The 24,092-nt window shown below is 39.3% G+C and overlaps 1 protein-coding gene across 2 annotated transcripts in view; it reads left to right on the forward strand.

Moving 5' to 3' along the window:
• The window catches only part of coro2a (coronin, actin binding protein, 2A), a 49,172-nt gene that overhangs the window by 20,088 nt on the left and 4,992 nt on the right, over positions 1-24,092 (forward strand). Inside the window, exons 1-11 of one of the 2 annotated variants that reach the window (XM_034687793.1) lie at positions 3,254-3,597; positions 11,730-11,930; positions 14,689-14,805; positions 15,792-15,941; positions 16,728-16,907; positions 18,257-18,373; positions 19,351-19,455; positions 19,538-19,634; positions 20,991-21,103; positions 21,320-21,410; positions 23,509-23,771. In XM_034687793.1, the coding sequence (XP_034543684.1) occupies positions 11,730-11,930; positions 14,689-14,805; positions 15,792-15,941; positions 16,728-16,907; positions 18,257-18,373; positions 19,351-19,455; positions 19,538-19,634; positions 20,991-21,103; positions 21,320-21,410; positions 23,509-23,771 (1,434 nt within the window). In that variant the 5' untranslated portion in view covers positions 3,254-3,597. Of the gene's footprint in view, positions 1-3,253; positions 3,598-11,729; positions 11,931-14,688; positions 14,806-15,791; positions 15,942-16,727; positions 16,908-18,256; positions 18,374-19,350; positions 19,456-19,537; positions 19,635-20,990; positions 21,104-21,319; positions 21,411-23,508; positions 23,772-24,092 lie in introns of those variants that run through there. The other variant, XM_034687792.1, reaches the window with a different exon arrangement.

Genomic DNA, 24,092 nt, shown 5'->3' on the forward strand with positions numbered 1-24,092 from the left:
GGAAGTTTACGTCAGCTGTAGCCGACTGCAAAGAAGCAAGAAACCTTTGTTTAATGGGTTCAAAGTGTGAAAGCACGGACAGGTTTTTGGATTTAAATGGTCCGACAAAGTCAGAAAAGCCTGAAGTTGCCAAAACATGATTCAATCCTCACATTAAGGAAACGAGATTGTCAAATCAATACCAGGATCGGATCGGCTTGTATCGGTATTGGCAGATACCAAAGCCCAGGTATCGATATCGATATCGGTATCGTGACCTAAAAAGTGGGATCGGTGCATCCCTAGTTTAAAGCATGTTTCAATGTGAATCAGCTGTTAAAGGTGTTCTTCACAGCAGAGACGCTCAGCTGGCGGCTGTGCTTCGGGTCTCCGCTTTTTAAAAAGAATCAATACGTAACTGCTGCCAACAACGACACGAAGGTTGACAACTTTAAACAGGATATTTCCCCCCCTTTGGATACAAAGCCAACAGACTGTTGGGAATTGCTAGTACGCTATGTTGGCAGAGCAGCAACATCAGAGCCTTCTGGGCTTTTCTGCCGCTGGACTGATTATGACTCGGTTGCGCTCACGACTGACACCTGACTCGAACACAAGTTTATTTTTCTCGATAAGAACAAGTAGGCAGAAAACTGGAGACTGAGTCTGAAGTACGTTTCTGTTAGTATTATGAGCCTTCACTTTATACGACTATGTCCACAGAGAATATTTTTATGAGCCTGATCGTTGATAATCAGTGTTAAACATGTACCCGTATTCAATACCATCAGTTATATGCATTTTGTTGCTGTAGAAAATATAATTTAGTGGGAAAAAACATTTTTGGCATTGTTTATAATGTTTTTTTTTAATTAATTGATTAATCGATAATTGATCGTTAATATTTCCAAAAATGAATCTCGGAAAATGCTTAAAATGTACATCCCTAGCTTGGACATAACTTGAAATTGGTCATTGTTAAATATTGCAATAGAATATTGTTGGGCAATGTATTTCAGAAGATGTATGAAGCACTTTAAAAATAAACAAGAGCTTTTGTTCTGAAATGGCGTGTCTATCCATAGATGTCCTGTAAGCAAGTAGAGTTTTACAGAATTTTTTGTAGGATATCATCAGATTATCGTTATCGGAAAATTAAAAAAAATAATCGAGATATATTTATTTGCACATATCGCCCACCCCTATGCTGTTCTATAAAACACTGATACATCTGCATGTCATAGGTAAAAAAGGAAGCTTAAATTGCTGAGGTGAAATAAGGGACAAACAGTTGAAGCTTCATATATAAAGCCAAATCTGGTTTGAGTGACAAAATCCTGAGTAAGGCTCAGCCCTGAACCTCAAGTAAATCCCAGTATTTTCGGTAATCTGTATTAATCCGGGATGCTAGTTAAAAATGTGTGTTATTTCTATAGTATGGCATGCTTTCATATTCTGTTGATGGTGGGGAGAGTGTGAATGTAAAATCACAGCTGATTTGTGTCAAACTCTCCATTTTGCTGAGCAAGCCTCCTCTCACATCTGTACCCGTTTGTGTGTCCTGTGTGTTATCTCGGGGACAGTGTGTCACCGTTGGACTTTGTTGTGTATTTTGGGCAGGAGGATGTGTTTGTGGCTGACTTTATCAGTTGTGTGTGTAGCATACAGGTAACATATGGCAGGCAGAATCAAGAAAATTGTCCTTTTTTTTTTTAAATGCTGTGTAGCACTTGTACTTCTGCTGCCTTTATCTGAAACATTTGCTTACTTTCTTAAAATATGACGCACTCCTAGAGATGTAAGCATTACACTGACATTAGACTATATAACCATTTAAGATCTGTTAAAACAATTGAGTGACTCTGCAGGAAGCCTGTCAGTTTAATGCGTATGAATATTCTGCATTTAAATACCTTGAAACCTGTTTTTGTTTTTAATCAAATTTGAATCTCACCCTGATAATCCTGATGTTTGGATTAGATATTTCTTTAACTCTTATCTGTGAAGTTTTCCTTTTTTACTTGAACTTTGAAAGTAGATGAGTTTGCCACAAATATCTTCAAGTGTTGTAAGATTTTCTGTCTCGTGGAGCACTTTTAAATTGCACTTGTGTCAGCTTTACAGAGATAACTTTATTCAGTTTATTACATGGAAGCCAGTTCACTACCCTCTGCATGTGTGCCAGCAAAAACAAAAAAAATGACAATTATAAAAGCTAAGAAGAGTACAGATAAACGGTCAATAAAGGTTGGAAGGAAATCTCAGCATTGATTAAAACCTGACACATGATAATGATGGATAAAAGTTGACCTTATAGGCATTTTGGGTCACTATTAGTGAATCCTTAGGCTCAACTGATAATGTGAATACTTTACTGCTGGCGTGCAGGCGTGCACGTTTGTGCAATAATGATTGATCCCCCCCTCAGCTTCTCTCCCTGTTTGACCGTGTGAAGGCCAGTTGTGAGTGGGCAGCTCTTTTCCCATATCGACCTGTTAGCCTTTCTTAGCCTCTAGTGCTAATGCAACGTTACATAATGCCTCAGTTTACTCTGAGTGATTGTTGGAGCTGTCTATGAAGCCATGTGGATGGGGGAGCGGGTTCTCAAGCAGCTGCCGGGCTCTCTGCCAAACTATCCAGCCAATTTAATTTGGAGTGCATGTCTCACCTCTCTTTGGTTTTCTGTGCAGGTTCTTGTTCTGAGGAGTTTGAGGAAGGTCAGGTTGAACTTCAGATGGTTTCAGAGGGACTGAGACTGTAACATTAACCGAAAATATTAGTTTACGTCTAGGTAGGTTTATTGCTGCACAGCAGTAAAATGTTAAACTGTATATTTACACTTAATACTTTTTATTCCCATAGCAGGAATTTTGATCGGCTTGCTGTTTCAAAGGTGGCACTCAATTAAACCTGCCTTAACTTGGATACATTTTTGTCAGACTTGAATAGCTGGAGAAACATACAGAAAAGATAAATGCCATATGGGTTCATAAGCTATAAATGTATTAAAAAACCGGATATGACAAGGATGTAATTTATTACTAAGCAATAAAACTAAAGAACAGTGTCTCCTCCTTAGAGATCGAGCAAGAAGTCCTGATTGAGCAAACAGTGGAGGAGTGACAGAGGGAGCGGCACTCAGAGGAGAGAGAGTGATTACCTGCTCTCTCTCTCTCTCTCTCTCTCTCTCTCTCTCTCTCTCTCTCTCTCCTTGCAGTCACCTCCCTCTCAGGGAGTGGACACACTCCTGTGCTCTCCCCTTGCTTGTTCACACACGCACTGGGCTCCATGCTGCTCATACACCCACCCTGCTTCTCCTCCTGTCTGTGTGGACTGAGCACATTAAAGAGGAAGCTTGGACAGGACAGGGAGAAGATTTTGGACTGACCGTGTGTGTGTGTTTTTGTGTGTGCGTCTGTTGGTGTGCATGTGTGTGTGTTTTGATCTATGTGATTAAGATTAAGCAAGACTTTTTAGAGCTTCTTTTAAAACTTGGGGCATTTAAGACTGTTTTGGGGTTTTGTTTCTTGCCATTCAGAGGCAGAGACTTGAAACTTTTTCTCACTTAAAGGACACACTGCGACTTCTTCTCGTGCAGGTGACGACTCTCTCGACAGGGTGAGTGCTGCTGAACTCCCACTTTAGCTCTCTCTCTTTTCCTCCTGTTCAATCCCACACTCTTTTCCTTCTCGTCTGTGTTGTTTCTTCACAGATTTCTTTTATGTCCTGCTCCCTCTGCAACTTGATGTTCTGTTATTGATCGTTTTTCTCTTCTAGACCTCAGTCCACAAATGTCTCTCTCTGCTGTGTGTGCATGCTTGTGTGTGAGCTCACTTTTCCCCCGGGGGATTCAAAGTCAGTCAGCATGCATGTGCTCGGGACAGGCTTGAACAAGATGAAACAAAAATCTCTCTTCCAACACGCTCTGTGCCTGAATCTGTGCATATCTGTGGCACTGTTGTGAAAAAAGTTACACTGATTTATCCGACTTGACTTCTGCTCCTTGTACTTAATTATCCAGTTGCTCAAACTTGAAAAGCAGCCGCTCATTTACTGCCATAAGCAGGGAAGTATTTTCTATTTTTTGCTGACAGACAGAAAAAAAAGTCGATATGAAACTGAGACTTTTCCACAGCAGTGAAAATGACATCATCATCCAGTGTCTCAATCATGTCATCTTTAGCCACAGAGGCTTCATGTCTTTAAGACACCAACATTCACTGAAGTATGTGGCTTATGGTTTGAATTCAGCTGTTTGAGGTGTTTTCATTAAGCCTGATATCCTGTTTCTCATGTTAAAGTTTATAAACCTATGAGAGAGCATGCAGACATTGCTGTGGAAGTGAATGTCAGCACTCCAATCTCATTGCTCTCTTTACAGTGCTGACCAAACAGCCTCTGTAAGCATGCAGTAACCCAAAGTTGCCAGTTATTGCTTGTTCAGAGTATTACACTGGTTTATTTGCTCTTTGATTGAATGTGTCCTCATTTGACTTTTGCAAAATGATGTATTTTACACATGCATTGAGCAGGTTGACATATTTTTCTGATATAATAAAAAATGGAACATCCAATTGGTGGTAGTGAAAAAGTGAGGTTTGGTGTTTGTACCAAACTCTTGCATCATATTACTGCAGACATGAAAGATGTGCAAACATGACACAGACTGTTCTGTTGTTTCAGTGTCTGTTTACGACAGGTCTCTCTGTGTATGTCCAGTGAGTTCAGAATTTGTTTCTTGTTGTCTTGTACACAATGCATGGATGTGCTTTAGCCGCTAATGGACATGGGAGTTGTGTACATTCACTAATGGGAGCTGATAGAAAGCTCCTACAGCTAAATGTTATATCTGCTTTGCTTGAAAAGTCAATGCATGCTTCAGTTTTGTTTTAAATTCTGCTTCATACTTTCACTGCAATGGCTGACACATTAAAAGGGATTTCTAGTTTACTACAAGATCTGATGTTTGCAGTTTTGGTAGTTATTTCTGTGCTTAAGAATTAGAGCAGATTTACAAAGGTAAGAGTTAGCTCTTGAAAATGTCTTGAAAGAGTAAAACAGTGTAAAATATACATATAGTCAAATTATGAAACAGGTTTTAAACAAACCTTACAGGTTAGACACTTTTATATGAGATAGAGAACAAAGCAAACCATAAATCTCTGCTTCTTTGACTCACTGCAGTCGTGCAGGCAAACACTATTCCTGTGTGATGAGGTATTATTACCCTCATGTCAGGTGCATCTGTCTCAACTGTCTGAAGGTTTCATGTCCTGTTTCTTGCCCAGCTGAAGTAGAAGTAGAAGGAAAGTCACTTTGTTTCCACATCTTTGCAGCTACTTTCATGGGCACTGTTTTGTGATGACTATAAAAACGGTTGCCACAGTCTTTAAATGAAAACCCAAGATGTGATAAATCAGATCAAGCCTTTTATCGCAGGTTTATTTCTGTTGAAAAGTAACATACATTTAAATGATGTATCTGTGTCTTCAGTGTTTCTTTGCCCATGAATTACAATAAATAGAAAAATATTTGCGTTGGTCAGCAAGCATATCCTCCATGTTGCACTGATGTTAAGATCCTCACAAGTGATGGAAAACTTTAGTTCAAACTTGGCACTATTTTTTTTGCTGGAAAAAACCCCCCAATATTTATTAATTTGTCATGTCCAAAGCAGCAGTCTATTGTCTTCATCCACGCTCTCCACACCCTGCCTGCCAGACTCCTGTATACGTTAATCATTGACTTTTGTGTGTTCATGAAACCATGTGCATGTAAAACAGCCTCTAAGAATAAAAGACTATTGTGAGCCCATCTGATCATCTCAATATCCCACCATGGATGTGCAGGTTTCCAAAAGTTCAGTTTCATTCCTAGAGCCACGAAAAATGTAGATCAGAGTTTTAGATAGCTATCAGAAAAACTGCAGCGCTACTGTTTAATCAGAAGGAGAGAGTGAGCATCAAGGAAGAACAAGTGATTGAATAAAAAAGTACAATAAAACCCTGACCAACCTAAAGAAGAAAACATATTTATAAAGCGGCAATAAAAATTTGATTTACTGTATTCACTAGCGCTGTCAAACAGTCATTTTTAAAATCATGATTGTTCGCTTAATATCAATGGTTCATTGTAATTAATCACGTTTAGTATTCCATTATTTTGCGTTTCAAAACAGTTTTAAGTCCAAATCAAGAATGTAATACAATACATACGTTCTTGGGGACATCTCTTAGACTTAAGTCTTACCTGTATGCTGTACTATAGGTGGTAGCTTAAACTCTTCCTCTTCTGTTTCTTCTTGTATGGATCCGAAAAGGCAACTGGAACTCTGTCTAGTTCAGAGCTGAAGAAGCCTTTTGGAGGAGAGGTGAAACATCTTAAAGAAGTCCAGTTGCCTTCTCGGATTCATACTTCTTGCATTACTGCCATCATCAAGATTGTATCAGTTTTACAGTGAATGCTATTTCACATTTTCCACCCATAGTGATCCTTTTTTATGACATATACCAATTTGTAACCCGGACCCCTCCGTTGCCTGGGTTTTTGCTCAAACTTGAAGTTTGACTCTGTTTGACACAAAGTTGCTTTAGACTTGTAAACTGAGCTGTCTGGTTGGGTTTTTTTTTTTGTAAAATGTGTCATATACCAAAGCCCAGTGGTGTTGTTTTCGGGGCAGTGGCAGCAGGTAGCAGAATGGTCCTTCGACAGCTCAACTTGTTGTGGTTATCATGTCAGTCGTTAAGCAATCAGAAGGTTGGCAGTTCGATCCATGTTCGAAGTATCCTTGGGCAAGACACTGAACCCCAAATTGCTCCCACTGTTCACCTGTGTGTGAATGTGTGCAAATGAGATTAGCTAATACTGATGGTCTCTTACCATATAGCACTCTGACATCAGTGAGTGAATGTTGTGTGGATGTGACAGGTAATGGAACAGAATTTTGAGTGGATAGAAAGACTAGAAAAGCACTATATAAGTACAAGTCCATCCATTTACCATTTGTAGTAGCAGCAAAGAATAACTGCATATACGTGTCTGAATAGTTATTGCACATTGCACTCAGCTCTAAGCTACAGTGTGCACATATAAAGTCATTTTAATGTTAATGTTCATGGTCTTGTCATGGGTGTTAATAAAGTACAATACGTATTTAATATCATTGCATGGTTTACTTTACTGATCTCTTTTGAAGCCTGTATACAAAGACATACATGTATAAAACTAAAAGACACTCTAGTGAATCCGAGCAGCCCAAACAAACACACACCGACGGACACAACAAACATATCCTGTCTAAACCTTTCACACTCATTCACATGAACGCGCTCTGTAGCATTAAAGCAGCTATTGGATTACCTGTTTGGCTCTTATCCTGTTACGAGACAGAGGTTGTAAGTTGTCGTCTGTGTGTGATATCAGAGAGACGTGTGTCTCATTCAGACACACACAATGAATGTGTGTACACAATTATTAGCACACTGCAACAGCATGGGTTCACACCTGTGCATTCCTGATCTTGAATTTCACCTGAAGCGTTTACAAAACATTACATCTTATCCCTTCAGCAGATTGAGGAGGCGGGGCTGCCGCATGCTTGCTTTTAGATCAGGTCTGGGGACAAAAGTCCTCGTAGAAGTCTGGTTAAAGTTATTGAAAGAGCAGTGTTAGAATTAAAGGGTTTCTGTCTGTGTAGGTTTAGGCCCAACGCTGCTCAAGTAACCCATATCTTGACTGGAGTCAGTAAACTTTGAACTCCTTCTTCTTCTCCCCCAGCACTCCAGAGGGAGGAGTGGTTGCTAGCATACATGTTTATGAGTTATGATGTGCTTTAAAAAAGCCTGTAGGTAAAAAAAAATAGGTGAAAATGTATGCTTTGCACATCTATATGCAAGCACAGACCCACACAAGATCTCCACCCGAAGAAACCAGATGTACAATATATCTTTTTTTAAAGTCCTATCTGTGTTTTCAGTTTAGTTTTATGACTGCTTTTACAGCCCCCTCATTACAGTCGCTGCTGTGACTCACCAGTCAGGGACTAAAATAAATTTCCCTCTGACAAAAACGACGGCAGGTTTTTTTTTATGTTAGCAGACATAAAGCCCATCACAGAGGCTTTGTTAATACAACCGTTTTTTCTGCTGTCAGTGAACGTGCCTGGCTGTCTTTTGATCAGCAAGAAGCCGGTGTAAAAATAGCTAAATAGTCTTTTTCATCATCAGTTCTGTGACAAGTTGCCCACCACGCAGCCTGTGTAACCTGCCACAAAATCAAGCTGCCAATGACCTGATTACAACCTGCTTTGGTTGTGACAAGATGTCTTAGCTTTCTGCCCTGGAAGCCGCTCCCTCCGGTCTTGTAAGCCTCAGCAACACATGAATGCTGATTATATCAACCCAGATGTCTTCAAGTTTACAAGACCATGTAGCTTAAAGAGCAGTTCAGTCCCTCCTTTAACAAAAATGTGCACCAACTGGATGATTGAGTCTAAAAAAAAAGGTTAATAGTAGAAATTTGAGGGAGGTTAACTGATCATCTTTGTTTGTGAGTTTTCAAGTTGGTTCCACTTGAGCCTTCTTTTGTGTCAGGGGCTTATTTGCTAATTTGCATCTTTAAGTATCCTTGGGAAAGTTACCTTTTAAATGTTGGTTTTGTTACCAGAGAGCAGAGTAGAGCAGAGCAGGTAGTGATTAATTTTAAAGGTTTAAAGGGCTGATTATGATCAAGACTGTATTTGTGTGGCTAAATATTGCAACACATGCTTTATCAGAAATGTTTGAGTTGACACAATGTGAAGAAATGACTCGACAACAACAGAAAATCACAAAGGAATGCATGTCAGTAAGTCAACACTTCATAAAGAGGAATATGTTACTCAGTTAGACAGGAAACTATTTGAAGAATTGATCTCCTTCTTTGTCAAAGCTTCTGTGAGGAGTTTTTTTAGCTGGTTATAAAACAGACTAAAAATAAAACTTGCTACCAAAATGAAAGAGCTTACTACCAAAACGGATTTTTATTCCATGAAAAAGATTTACACTGAGTGATACACTTCACAGTTAAAAGAAGAAAAAGGTTTGAGTCCCCATTTTTTTTTAAACTGTACGCATGTACAGGGCTACAAGATAAGAGGTACCTCTTTGTCCACAAAGGGTCACTAAAGGTGCATTTCAACCAAGAGTTCCGGGATCTTTTAGCCCGCAGAACTACTTTCCCCGGAACTAAAAGGTTCCTGTGCCCCCATTGTTGTCTGCGTTTTGACCACGGGCTGAAGTCCCGGGTGGATTGTGCAAATCAGGCCTGTGAAGTATGGAAAAAAATTATATTAAATAATATTTTGAAATCTTGATAAAAAACTAAATTAGGATGCATTTCCATGAACTCCCTGTGTTTCAAACTAAACTCCACAAACACGTTACGTTCAGCCGAAAGTCCCAGGACCTTTGAAAAGTACTACCCCCCCAAGCAGGGGCTTTTCAGGTTTGAGATTATCTACCCCTGAACTACATTTAGACACTGGTTCCTCCAGTTGAAACGTACAGTACATAGTTCAGAGGTAAAGTCCCTAGTTCTGGGGTAAAGTTCCTGCCGTCGAAAAACGCCTTAAGAGACTAAAGTTCCTCACATTAGCTGAAACTTATAAAATGATTCAAACATGCTAGCCGTGCTAGCAGTGTGGAGCAATGGATTCTTATAACGTTTTGATCCCTGAACTTTTTCTTTATCTAGTTTTATGATCAGATTAAATAAACTGTCATACCTCTGGTAATTCACTACAGTCAAATCTAGAGCCATTATCAAGTCCAGATTTCGGCTTTAGAGTCGGGTGTCTCTCAACAAGAAGGTTTATAGTTTGATCCCAGCTTCCGCGATACACAGGCCAAAGTGTCTTAGGGCAAGACACTGACTGAACCCCAGAACATCAGTGTGAATGGATGAATGTGACATGTAGTGTAAAAGTGCTTTGAGGGGTCCGTAAACAAGGTGTATGTAATTTCTTATTTCTTATTTTAAGGAGGACTTGGGATGTTTCATTATATTGCAGACATAGTGATTCAAGTTTAATTTGGTAGATGCTGCTCCACATTTGGGTATTTATCCTCTTCCGAAAATACTTTTTTTAAAATTATGACAGATTATGATCTATTACATGCTGCCTATTGTCAGCGTTTTGCTATTTATTTCTTGACAGTAGTTTATATCGCCAATGCAATTTCTTTTTCTGCCCTTGCAAAAAACCATCTACCGATTAACTGTGTGACTTCTGCAAGGTTGAGCTGCCAGGACTGTCAAATGGTTGTGACTGATAGTGTCTTCGAGGCAGTCTGACTCTTAAACACCTGAGAAGTTTAATGAAGCTTCTACTCAGGTGTGGAAACATTCCTGTGTGACAGCATGAAGCTACCTGTGACGGCCTCAGGCTAGAAGCTGAGAGGTGAACGAGTAAATGAAGACATGCAGATAGTCATGATCCCAGCTAGTGTTGCTTTAAGATTCCCTTCAATTCCAGTCAGTTTTCCTCTCAGTTCTGCAGCCACACCTGCATCATGCAAACCAAAACACTGTTATTTTTACTTCACCCGCTGTGTTGTCACTGTGTTTGTTTAGGCATCACATGAATGGTCGGCTGGGAGAATAAGTAGGACGCTGTCATTGGAGTTGTTTTGTTAGGGACATATGATTCATGGTAAGCACAATGCTGTTGTTGGTTTCTACCTACTTCTTTGGTAATATAGTTTTGCTATATTTCAATCACCACCTTTACTTCTTTTTCTCTCTGTGTGTTTTCTGTGAGTTGTTGTTTGGATCAATTTTTTTCTTCTACATTAACATCTTGTCCGTCAACCTCCTCCACCCCTAATTTATAAGTAATGACCGTGCAGGAGGCAGGCAGAGAGCCAGACAGAGTAGCAGAGCAGACATGCTGGCTGGCCAGACCTCATCCCACGGGACCAGAACCACTTATCTCTCAAAATAATGACATATACATCGACTGGCATTAGACAAGCTGCTCAAAAGAGACCTTGAATGGGACAAGTCTTGCATGTTTTCCCGTTTGTGTTTATTTACTAATAGGTAATTGTCTCAGTTAATGATTTCAAGGGAACATCCTAGAAATATGATTTTATATATAATATAATATAAAAAATGTAACATTTATTTGAGAAACATTCTTAAAATGAACTGTCGTTTACTGTAGAAGAAGTAATTCGTAGAAGAAGTAACTATAATTTACCAGATCACAGAGAAGTGATTTAATTTTTGATGCCTAACATCAAAAAAGAGGTAATTAAATACCTAAAAAAAACAAAATAACAAACAAACACATAATAAATTAATAAATAAATAGATAAATAAATAAAGGGGAAGAAATGTAACTAAAGGCTTCTCATACATCGGAAGACAAAATAGTCTACAAGAAAGAACACTACCAAACTATAAATATGAATTAAGCAAATATAGAAAAAGCTTTTATTTTAGATGCCTACACTAGTATTGTTTGTAATAATGGGTCTAAAATAATAGATCCTGTTAAACCTCTGTGTTTAAAGCGTTGAGTCGCTCTGCTAATGTTTTAGAAAACACTTTGCGTGTACTCTCTCTCTGCTCTTTTGCTTTTCCTAGGAGCGTGAGTATAAAAAGCCCCACCACTATAACCGTGAGGGATGACTCTCCTTGACTGACCTCCTCTCTCTCTCTCTCTCTCTCTCTCTCTCTCTCTCCTTTCCCTCTCTCTACTCTTTCAGATGACATGGCGTCCTCAGTACCGCACTTCCAAGTTCCGCCACGTGTTCGGTAAGGCCGCCACCAAAGAGAGCTGCTATGATGGTGTGCCAATCACACGCAGTGTCCAGGACAACAACTTCTGTGCTGTCAACCCTCGTTTCCTGGCAGTCATCACTGAATGCGCCGGGGGAGGGGCCTTCCTGGTCCTCTCTGTCCATCATGTGAGTATCTCCTCTCCATGGCAGGTGTTTAAAGATGCATGGGGTCATCTCCCTCAATATGCTGATTATAGACACTGACTTATCTTTTGTTATGAAAACATATGATTGTATTTTTTTGCTACACAGGAAAAATAGTTGTTCTGCAGTTGATTTGCAGCAACAAACTTAAAAATCATTCTATTATCTGCTTCAGGGAGCTGCTTGGGGTGTGTTGACTGGAAAAGACATTAAGACCCATGCTATTGATCAGTTAGAATGCCCAAAAAACATCATTATTTTAACTTCCCAGCATCTCCGCTTGCATGATCAACTTGCCAGAGTAGGAGCTTTGTGAAGACAGGACATATTTTGTTCCTCGAGGTGCATTAATAGAGTTTTTCTTCCCCATTTTTTTCTCTTTGGGAAGATACGTCTAAAATCAAGATGACTTCTGGTCCTTGTGGTTCATTAACATATCTGTTGCTCAAAGATGACCATATATCAGCATATAAATATGTTTTAGTGTGTCTCAAGGCTTCCTACCACTAACTCGATGAACATAACTAAGGGTACTTTTGCCCAAATATTTCTCACGTCTGGGCACTTTCACCAAGATTTAATGAGCTGTCTGTTTGCGTGGTGGGAGTTTGAGCAGAAGGTGCTAAGTTGAAGCAGAATCCCCCCTAATCATAAGCAATGCTCAGATTTATTTTAACTCATGTTTTGTGGTCAATATACCTGTCATGGTTGCTTTCTCTTGCCTTGCTGCTGCACTCACAGCACACATGGACACGACAGCTCTGCTGTCAGGTTATAAAAAGGACAGCAGCTAGGAAACCACTGACAGCTCATCCACCACAACCTAAACATCCAATGTGGTCTTTTCCCCCTCCTCATTATTCTTCCTTATCTTCCTCTTTACCAACCTCAACTTAAACATAATTAATCATGTACTCCTCTAGACACTATTTATGCCTATTATCTCATCCACTGGTCTAATCAGTAACAACAGTCATCTCTCAAATAAACTAAGACTCCCTCTCTTTGTGTGTTCTTAAAATTTAGAGTCCGAGATCCCTCTCCCTTCTTTCTTCATTTCTTACCGCCTTCCTCCTAATTCATAAAACGTCTATGTGAATTATAGCCATCCTCTTGGCATGGGCAGGAATTGCATACAAGCTCAGGAATGACATAACTCATCCTTTGACCCCCCCCCCTCCTCTCAACTTCTCAAAAAGGTGGAAATTCAGCTCTCCCACCCTCACTCTGTCTTCTCACCATCCCATCTCTGTGTTTGCATTTACAGATAAGCTATTGTTTTGCTCAGAAAGTAGTGCACATGCATGAATACTGGAACAATATGTGCTATGTTTTACTGAAGATTTTCTTGAAGCACAGGTATCTGTTACATCACCTCACCTGCACAAAAGTCCAGCCTGCAGGCATGTGTGTCAGTATGAGCAGGGTTCTGTTCGTAACAACAGCAGAATTACAGTCATGTCGAGGCAGAAAATCTGCAGTGAAGTCCCCCTTGTAAGGGCATCATTAAATACCAGAGCATGTGTCAGAAACGCTTTGTGTCAATACACCTGCAGTTTGAGGTGTTTCATGTTAAGAGTTTTCAGTCCCTGCAAGCTTGGCTATGTCTCTGCTTCGTAGCGTATTGACATGCCCTGTTTAGATGAAGACATAATAAACAGGATTGAAGCTTGGTCTCTGTTGCTTTTTGATCAAATCTCACACCTTCCTTCAGGGTTGTGCAGAGGTCTGGTTCTGTTGATTTGATTGCTACATCGTAACTGCTGTGAAACGGTTATAATGCAATATTTATGTTTATGATTCACTGCTTTTTATTGCTGAGTTTAAATTCAACTGCCAAAATATACAGTTTCCAGTTAAAAAGCATCAGTACACTTCTCTTCCCCTGCCGTGAACCAAACAGACAAAAAATAAGCAACTAGCTGGTGATTAAAGTAAAGTTTGAAGCACCTACAAAGCCAAATATTTCCCTCAGGAGCTAGTTTACTTTCATTGTGGGCAACTTTGTGGAATTGAAATGGAATACCAAAAACTTGAAATAACAAATAACTGTTGCCTTAAATCATTTGAAATATTTGACCTCAAGGGACATCCAGTTGATAAAAACCCCTTGTCTGCCTGACCTTATCTCGTTGATGTTTTCTAGAAAAAATGATGTACCAGCAGTTGTTCTTTTTAACGTTTCAAGTCCTCTTTTCAACGATTTGTGAAGTCTAGCTTGAAATTGTGTTTATAAAGGATTGATTGCGTTGATTTTAGTATTAGAATAAGTGCTTTTACTCAGTAGCAATGCATGCAGCAAAGTCAAAGTCTTATCTTTTTAAATAGATAACTTTATTAATGTTAGTAAAAGATAAGAGTATTACATTATTGTAGCCAGTGGAGACCAAAGTCTGCGCTCAGATAAAAAACACTGTCTGTGAATCACTCTTTTTACCTTTCAAATATAACTTGTGTATTGATGAGATTAAGAGGTGCTACTAGGCAGTTTCCAAAAGCCTCATCAAGGATTTGCAGTTTTCCACTGGTTTAATTGAGCGAGTTAGCTAAGTTAAACTAAGTTAGTTAAACTAGGATAGTTAAACTAAGCTAGCGCTATACATTGTAGGTATATTTGGCATACAATGAAGTCAGTCTCATCCTCAAACAAACAAATAAACCCACTAAAATGTTGACCTTTTGCTTGTTCGTTATATGTTCTTTATTGTTATTTGTTTAATTTAGTGTATTTACCTTTCAGACAGGTAAAGTGGACCCTCACCACCCCAAAGTGTCGGGCCACAGAGGAAACGTGTTGGACGTCAAATGGAATCCCTTCAACGATTACTGCATCGCCTCCTGCTCCGAGGACACCACGGTTTGTTCTCACTAAGTACATTTTGAAAGTGGTTCACTGACGTGTTATCATTTCTCTCTGGAATATAAGCATGTAGCAGCAGGGAGATAATTTTATTGCCTTTGCGTTTTAGCCTTGAAGAAAAGCTTGAAGTCATTCCTCACATTCCTCAGCTCTGAGCTGGCAAAGACGCTCCTCAGTACACAGAAAGAGAAAGAAAGAGTCAACAGGTTACATTCTCAATTTTACAAAGTGTGCCCTGGGGCTGTGTTAATTTACTTTCAATATTTTCTTATATGAATAGCAGACCAAAAATAAGAAATAATCATATTTATTTTTGAAGAGCAGACATATACCTATGTTTTGTCTGGATGATTGTTCATTTAAACTACTTCCTTAAAACTTATTCTAAACTCTGATTTCATAGTAGTTCATTTGTAAAAGACGCTTTGAGGTGGAGTTTATGGCTTAAGTACATTTTGGAATTTTCTTGGAACAAATGCGTATTATCATTTTGGTTTCATCTGCTGATTTTTTCCTTAATGGATTGTTTTGTACACAAATATTCAAATTTTAGAATACATAGAAGAAGTTGTACGATTATGATAAGCACGTCGTCACATTTATGAAGATGGAAGTTTTAAATATGTTTAAATTTAAAAAATAAAAGGATTATTAAGATAGTTGCCAGTTAATTTTCTGTCACTTAAAGTAATTGACTACTAATTTAACTGTACTTGTTAGTACTAGTTTTGTGTCATTGGTTGTACGTGTAAAACTGATCAAGAATAACTATAACTTATGAATATGACTTAAGCTGTATGAAAACTGTAACTCAGTAAAAAGTAAGAGTTTACTCTGATTGCAGTTCAGTAAAAGTTTAAAGATTCATAAGGAAAATACAACTGAAGTATATCAGTGTCTCAAATTTGTATTTTAGTAGTTCTATGGTACTGAGTAAAATGTATTCAGTTAGAGTCAACAGTTGTTCATGTGTGTCTCTGCAGGTGAAAGTCTGGGAGATTCCTCCTCATGGTGTGCTGAAGAGCCTGACAGTACCATGGAAGGAGCTTCAAGGTCACAGCCGCAGAGTGGGCCTCATCGAGTGGCACCCGACTGCTAACAACATCCTGCTCAGCACAGCCTACGACTACCAGGTAACACACACACACACACACACACACACAAACACACACACACACACACACACACACACACACACACACACACACACACACACACACACACACACACACACACTCACAGCCACATAGAAAAATAAACTTACAATGTACAAGAAAGAGGAGCCCTGAGAGCCTGCTGTGATATTATTATTGTATAAGTGATTATTTGATTATTTATTACAACACAGAGGCATGGGTCATAGCTGTTTGTAGCAGCTTACTTCTTATTGAAAATTCATTTTGAAAATGGGCTTCACTCCAACCCCTTGATTATTGTCTGAAAGGTTTTACGTGAGAATATTATAAAAGGATCACAAGCACTTCATATTGTGCTGCTATAATTCAGTTACAGAGATAGGAGCAAAATCAACCTCTCTCACACATTCCAACTCTGAATGAGGAAATTTAAGTGCAGGCCCACTCCACACCTCCAGACCAGGAGGACTTTTCATCACCACACTTGATGACAGTGGTAACACAATCACACCTTTTACTGCTTGAACAGCAATAAACACATTTACCTGTAGATATGATCAGACTCACTTCATATGACCCAGTTTGCTTGAGACCTAACCTTCTTTTGAAGAAACAAGATATAGTTGCAGGTAACTCTCACTATTTTGTCTGTTTGTTTTGCAGAACATACAGAGAGGACATTGGTAGTTACAAAGTCACACCTGATTTGCGTTCTTTGTTTTCTGGGAGTTGTTTTGAGTATCTCTGTGTATTTTATTCATGTGGGTGTCTCTACACTTGTAGGTGATGATCTGGAACCTGGACTGTTCTGAGCAGGTGATAAAGAACCCAGTGCGGACAATCAACTTGCACACAGATGTAGTCCTCTCCATGTCTTTCAATACAGACGGCAGCCTGTTGGCCACCACCTGCAAAGACAGGAAGCTCCGACTCATGGATCTGCGCACAGGAAACCTGCTGCAGGTGATATTTTGCTTTAGAGTGTCTGTGTGTGTCTGTTGTGTTCAGTCTTCTTTTCATACAATTCAGCAGTTAAACTTAAGAATACAGTGATCTTATTTTGAAAGGGGGTAACTTCAGTATGTTCTAGTTAATATAACATTCATCAGTGTGGAAAGAAATGTTTTGATTGAGAAAGGACCTGAATCTTTCAGTGGTATTTTGATTAATAAAAATACAATAGTAATAATCACCAGGGGTTCCCAAAGTGTGGGTCGGGACCCCCTGGGGGGTCGTGAGACACAAATGGAGGGTCATGAGATGTCTTCCAGAATGTTTTTTGGGTTTTTTATTTCTTATATATAATTTGTTAACTTATGGTGAACATAGAAGTACTAAAGAAATACTATAAAAAAACTGAATGACAAAAGTTATCTAAAAATAGTACATTTTACCCATTATAGTAAAAAATATTGTCAAAAATAGTTACAAAACTTGAAATAAAGCCTTGAAAATAGAAAATGTAATGAGTTTTCTGCCTTTCTTTGTTGCCAGATGACTCCTAAGTTTAGGGTTAGTGAACAGTTCATTTTCAAAAGCATCAGTAGCAGTAGGTTAATTCATAATGGCACAGGAAACACAGACACATGCTCATATAGGTAGGCTAATTTTCTGCAGACCAGCTAAATGAAGCCACATTATATCACTTTGAGGGACAATGGGGGTTGCAAGTCTTTCGCAGCTATATTTTGGGGGTCACGGGCTGAAAAGTTTGGGAACCCCTGGTTTACACCATTAGTAGCATAAGCATTGTGTAGCTGAGCCACTAGCTGTTCTTCAAAGTAGTTTGAGGGAATCCCTTACGTTACCAGCAGCATATTTGCATTTTCTTTACAATTTCATCTTTTTGAAAGCTTTTTTGAAATGATAGCTTACTCTAGACTAAGATGCACAATATCTCTATTGTGTCTGAAATCACGACATTTAGGAACATACCAAAGTAAAGTCCAAGTAACAAACATTCAAAATTCAAAAGAAAGCACCCACAAGCTTGAGTTAGAGTGTAATATGACAGACAATATTGCATAAGTTCCCGCTCCAAGCGTTGGCTCTCATCCAGCACCTCATGGCCAAAACTGACACCTCCGTCCTCTGCAGGCCGCAGCATAATTCTTCAGACCTCTGGGTCACCACTCCTAACATCAGTCTGCTCTCACTACACTTGCTTTCCAAACAAGCAGGAACATTGTTGTAGTTTTGAGCTCTTATTGCCAAAAAATGTGTCTGTACGCTTTGAGTCTAATACTTTAGATATTGAATGTTTGGTATGCATTGTGCTTTGGTTGTGATGGGTTTTTGTTATGTGTTTGCAGGAAGGCAACTCCAAAACGCACAAAGCCACTAAGGTGCTGATGCTGGGTAACATGAAGATGCTGCTCACGACAGGCACGTCACGCTGGAATCATCGACAGATCTCTCTGTGGGATCAGGTTAGAGCAGTAGCAGAGTTACCCCTTATAGATAAAATGATGTGATCCAAATGTCATGGTCTCTTCAATGTATAGAGCCTGACCAGGTGTCTAAGTTTGAAAATTCTATTGTGTGCTGACATCTGAACCAGCTTCATTCAATCCTAAACCCAGCCCTCCATCAGTACTGCTTGAAAAAGATTTTATTTAGTAACTATATCATTGTGTATTTCAGTCAGTCTATGAAACAGTTTGCATTATTACAGCACTCACTCACAACACAAGGTATGTCATAACACTTAACACATGATGCAGGTCTAGATTACACTCTTTGTTATATCATTTACTGAGAGCTAATCTTAACCTATGAGTATGTACTTTGAAATAGTGTAGAAAAAAATGCCTATTAGCAGACAGAAACCATGGCCAGAACCATGTCACAAAACAAACAAACAATATTAGGACATAAACTGAGAGAGCATGAGGTGAGTCAGAAATTTCAGATGATAAGAAGTGTGGGGAGGAGGTCTCGAACAGGTCATAAGTTCATCTGTTTTGCATGCGCTGTAGAGAAACACAACAGAAACAAAATTGTGTCACAGTCTTTTCAAATCATGGTATTCCTTCTTATCCTCTCTAACACTCAACGCTGCCATCTAGTGGACAGATTGATGACAGGTTAAACCACATTGCAGTAACATCTAAAGAACTCACAGAGCCAGAGGTGTTGCGTTCATGATTAAATCTTCCCCAAGTCCTTGAATCTATCACAGCTCTTAGCCGGTAGTAACAGTCAGCTGGAGTGGTTTTGATGTTTGAGGGTGTGTATCATGGGTGAGAGATTACAGCTGAAGCGAGGATTAGGGATTGAGCACTTAATGTTTTTAATTCAACTCTGTAGAGTGCTTCCTATGGATTTAAATGACTTGAGTGTTTTGGTATGAGGGATTTGTGTGTTGTTGTTTTTTTCTTGCTAATACTTGTGTGTGTTTTTTCAGGATGATCTGTCCACGCCTTTGACGCAAGACAACCTGGATGGTTCATCAGGAGTCCTTTTTCCTTTCTATGACCCTGACACACACATGCTGTACATCGCTGGGAAGGTAAAAGCAATCAAGGGTCCACATATAAAAAAAAAAAAAAACTGTCTATTATTCTTTTTTTAACAGACTGTGTCTCTGACAGGGGGACGGAAATATAAGGTACTATGAGATCAGCACAGAAAAACCATATATCCACTACCTAACAGACTACCGCTCCAACCTACCTCAGAAAGGACTGGGTGAGAAAACCACTTACAAATGTTCACACATACTTTATGCTTTGACATAGATCAAAGTCCACTTTTTTCCTATAAGTATTCCCTGACTTGAATGTGTGTAAAATATGGTTGCTGTTTTGAGGCTCTGCCTGCCTTCTGGCCATTCTCCTGCACCTGTAAGCAAAGCTGCTGTGCAAATATGCTGACGATATTTGACTAGCAAAACCAGCTGATAAAAGCCTGAGTAGTAGATCATGTTTGGTGACATACAGCATGCGCTTCAGCCTGCAGACTGAAATGTTATACATTTGAATTCAACATATGTACACTGTTGAATGGAAAATGAAGAGCAATATGATATTTCCAGTTCAACAGTTAGCTTTTTCTTTCTTTCTTTCTTTCTTTCTTTTTTTTGGAACATAACAAAAAAAAACAATAAACAAAAATAGAAAAGGAAAGCCCCTTTCTTCCATCAACCATCAAACCAGTTCCATGAGTTGTATTTGAATAAACGGACAAAGAAAAAGAGTGACATTTTTCATTTTTTTTTATATATATATACATACCTATATATACACACACATATGTACACATCAGCACATATTTCTGCTGTTAACAGTTTGCTTTTTCTGTTTGACTTGATTTGATTGAATCATAGACAGTGATTACATTATAAGGCAGGTGTAACTTTAAATACCAAAATGTTACCCTTTTAAAAATATTCAAGGTGAATAAGAAAATCATTTTATTTCTTTGTAGTTTCTCCATTTAATTTATGCACAGTGTGAGCTACAGGTATAGCCAGTGTTAAACATCCTCTGACCTAACTTTGCAAATACAGCATTTTAATGTAAACACAAACCTGAGATAACCAGGTAGCATCCCAAGCAAGTCTAATAAATAAACAATTCATTTTGAGGGTCAATAACTTGAAGCCAGGTGGTGTTTAAAGGTCTAAAGAGCCTATAAAATCTTAACTGCACACCCTCCTGAACCTGTTCTGAGAGAGGGTGTGGCTCTATGCAGTATTGACCTGGGTATGCAGCAGTACAGCATAAACGTGCATGTGTGTGTTGATAAAGGGCTTTAAGATTTCCAAAAACTTATTTCTGAAATAAATTGCAATCTTAAAGCATTACATGCTTTTGTATCACACCAAAATTGGATTCCAGAACACCTGACTTAAGGTGTTATGAAATTCATATAAATATTGAATGTATCTGCATCTGTCAGTGCTCTTTTAGTGTTAGAGTTGCACTTTATTCACCTCACAACCAGACATTATAAAAAGGTACTATAGGTTTAGTGCAAAAGTATAAGTGTGTTGACTGTGTATCAGAGTGAATCTGGCTAAGCCCTGTGTGTGTTTTCCTTCAGGTATGATGCCAAAGAGAGGTCTGGACGTGAGCTCCTGTGAAGTGTTCAGGTTTTACAAACTGGTAACAGTCAAGAGTTTCATCGAGCCACTTTCAATGATCGTACCCCGCAGGGTAAGAATGCAGCAACACACAAAAACAACAAACATTATAGAATAAAGAAATGTATTGTTGTTCGTCCATCTGTCTGAATGTATTCTTTGTGTGTGTGTGTGTGTGTGTGTGTGTGTGTGTGTGTGTGTGTGTGTGTGTGTGTGTGTGTGTGTGTGTGTGTGTGTGTGTGTGTGTGTGTGTGTGTGTGTGTGTGTGTGTGTGTGTGTGTGTTTTCAGTCAGAGTCATACCAGGAGGACATCTATCCAATGACAGCTAGTAACAAACCTGCTCTGACTGCAGAGGAGTGGCTCAGCGGCATCAATAAAGGTCAGAGTTGATGTGTGCGTGTGTGTGCGTATGTGTGTGTGCGTGTGCGTGTGCGTGTGTGTGTGTGTGACATTTATATATATTGGTGAGGTGCGAGGGGATTTGCAGGTCCTCCCTCATTGCTCAGTGTGAAAGGAAGGTGATGAACTGCTCAAAAAGTGAATCATTATAAGGCTCCAAATGTACCTGTTTGTGGAAGTATTGATACAGCAAAGGCATTAAACTGAAGAATTCTACATACCAGTCTGCCACTATTATTGGGAGTATTGATTTGGACAGCAGAATTCACATCCATGCATGATTAGGGATGGGTACCGAATTCGGTACTTTTATAGGTACCGACCGAATTCCGTCCGTACTACCGAGTACCGACTCACGTAAAATCAAACGGTACCATGTTTCGGTACCTGAACGCAGGTGATTTTCCATACTTTCGCCCTGTTATAAAGTTCAAGAATGACCGGGTGGACGTCTCTGCTCTCTGCATCTGTGCGTGAGCGCGCCAAACGCAGCTGACAGGCGCGCGCACTCACTGCGAGGCAGAACTGCAGGATTAAGTTTATTTTATACAGTCTATGGTTGAGACGGACTCTCTCGCCCCGACTACCTGCCCTGTTTATAGCTGTTTCTGTGTGCGTGAATGCCCAACAAGTAAGTTGTGTGTCCTGTTATTATAAAGAGACGGAGAACTGACTTTTCCCCTTCCGCAGGCATTCACGTGTGTTCATTGATAAACTCCAGAAAGAGCAATTAGACGCCACGAGCACATGTCAGCTAATATATCTAATCACCTATATAATCCTGTTTCTGTTCATTTCATGTTAAATTAAATAAATATGTTAAATTAAACGATTTCATTTTTTTTAAATTAACATTTACTACCACATAAACACAAAAGTACCGAAAATTGGTACAGTTAAGTACCGGTATCGGTACCGTATCGGTTCAAATGTGAAAGGTACCCATCCCTATGCATGATTCAGTAACTGGTTGTATCAAAGGACAACATGAAAGGAGGGTTACATTTAAAATGCAATACATTACAGATTACAGGATACCCTGTTTAAATAGTAATAGGTTAATGTCGGTATTTTAATAATAATAGTAATATTTTAAACTGTATAGTTTCTAGAAACATAAGCAAGCTTTATGCTTCAATGTACCGTAATGTTAGGGCCCTTCTCCTATTCCTTTAGGAAAGCGTTGTTGACTTTCCAGCACTGAAAATTGTCTTGTTTAATGACACAATCATCCCCCTTGACAGGAGTGGCTGGTTGCAGCTACAGCAAACCCAGATAGCCTTGATGAATAGGTATTGATTTTAATGGCAGAAAAGAGGCAAAACAAAATTAGAACAAGAGAACCAATTAAAACAATGTTCCGATTTAGGCAAACTGTGCCTATGCCCATGGTTAGCGCCATCTGAATGCCATATCAGCCATTTTCCCCAGGATGCTGTAACACTTTGTCGGCATGGCTATTAGATGACAGGAAATGTGCAGAAATCAATCAATCAATCTTTATTTGTATAGCGCCAAATCACAACAAACGTTATATCAAGACGCTTTTACAAACATAGCAGGTCTAGACCATACTCTGTTAAATTATTAACAGAGCCCCAACAGCAAGACTGGAAATGATCCAGTCTTATCTCATCTTAATCCACCATGAGCATTGCACCTTGCAGTATTTAGATAGTTACAGCAGCAAGAAAAAACTAACAGGCAGAAACCTCAAGCTGAACCAGACTCATGTTAGACAGACATCTGCCTCGACCGAGTTGGGGTTGGAACGAGGGAATAGAGGAGAATGAGAGAGAAAGGAGCCATTCCTGCTAGGTAAGAGGATACAAAGCAAAAAAAGTAGATTCAAGGCATGTAAATATCAAAAGCCTTTAAACCTCGGATTTGCTTCACTTTCCTAAATCTTTGATTCCTGTATAGTTTTGTCTTTTGGTTAGTCCTTACCAGTGGTGCAGATAAGTAAATGTTAATTCTCAGATTTAATGCGATTATTGGTTCACATTAGACTAATTCGGACCACTTTGAATCTCTTCATAAAGTGTTCAGTAATCTAATTTATAACCTCTGTCCATTAGGCCCAATGCTGATGTCTCTGAAGCCAGGAAGTCAGGAATCGGAGTCGTATCAAGAGATGAACAAGGGAATGGGAAACTCGCTAGACACTCGCAGGTCTCAGAGCAGACCAGGAGCACTGCAGCTAGCGTACATTCAGGACCATCTTGGAACCAAAGACGGCAAGGAGGACGGAGGGCAAACAGAGGATGACATGAGTCGGAGAACACCTGTCAGCAACGGAGAGGACCTTTCTCTCTGCTCCCCACCCAAGACAGAGAATGAGGTAATGAAGGGTTTTAGTGATGGTATTTGTTGGCTAACTCCTTGAATTTTAGCTCATTATTTTTTTCCTCAGATTTATTTTTGGCTTCTAGTGCCTCTGTTGACAGGACAGGACAGTGGATAGAGCAGTGTGAAAGAGAGAGTGGGGGATTACATGTAACAAGGGTCCAAGACCCGTTAATTGACCAAAACCGTCTGCTTTGGGCAGTATCCTCTATACATGGGGCACACAATTTATCCACTGAGCTCAAATCTCATTTTATTATGGGAATTATGGAGAGCACATTAAGTTTTAATCATGAATTGAGACTAAAAAGTTCAG

The sequence above is a fragment of the Notolabrus celidotus genome, chromosome 7 (genome assembly GCF_009762535.1).
Source record: "Notolabrus celidotus isolate fNotCel1 chromosome 7, fNotCel1.pri, whole genome shotgun sequence".
NCBI classification, from domain to species: Eukaryota; Metazoa; Chordata; class Actinopteri; order Labriformes; family Labridae; genus Notolabrus; species Notolabrus celidotus.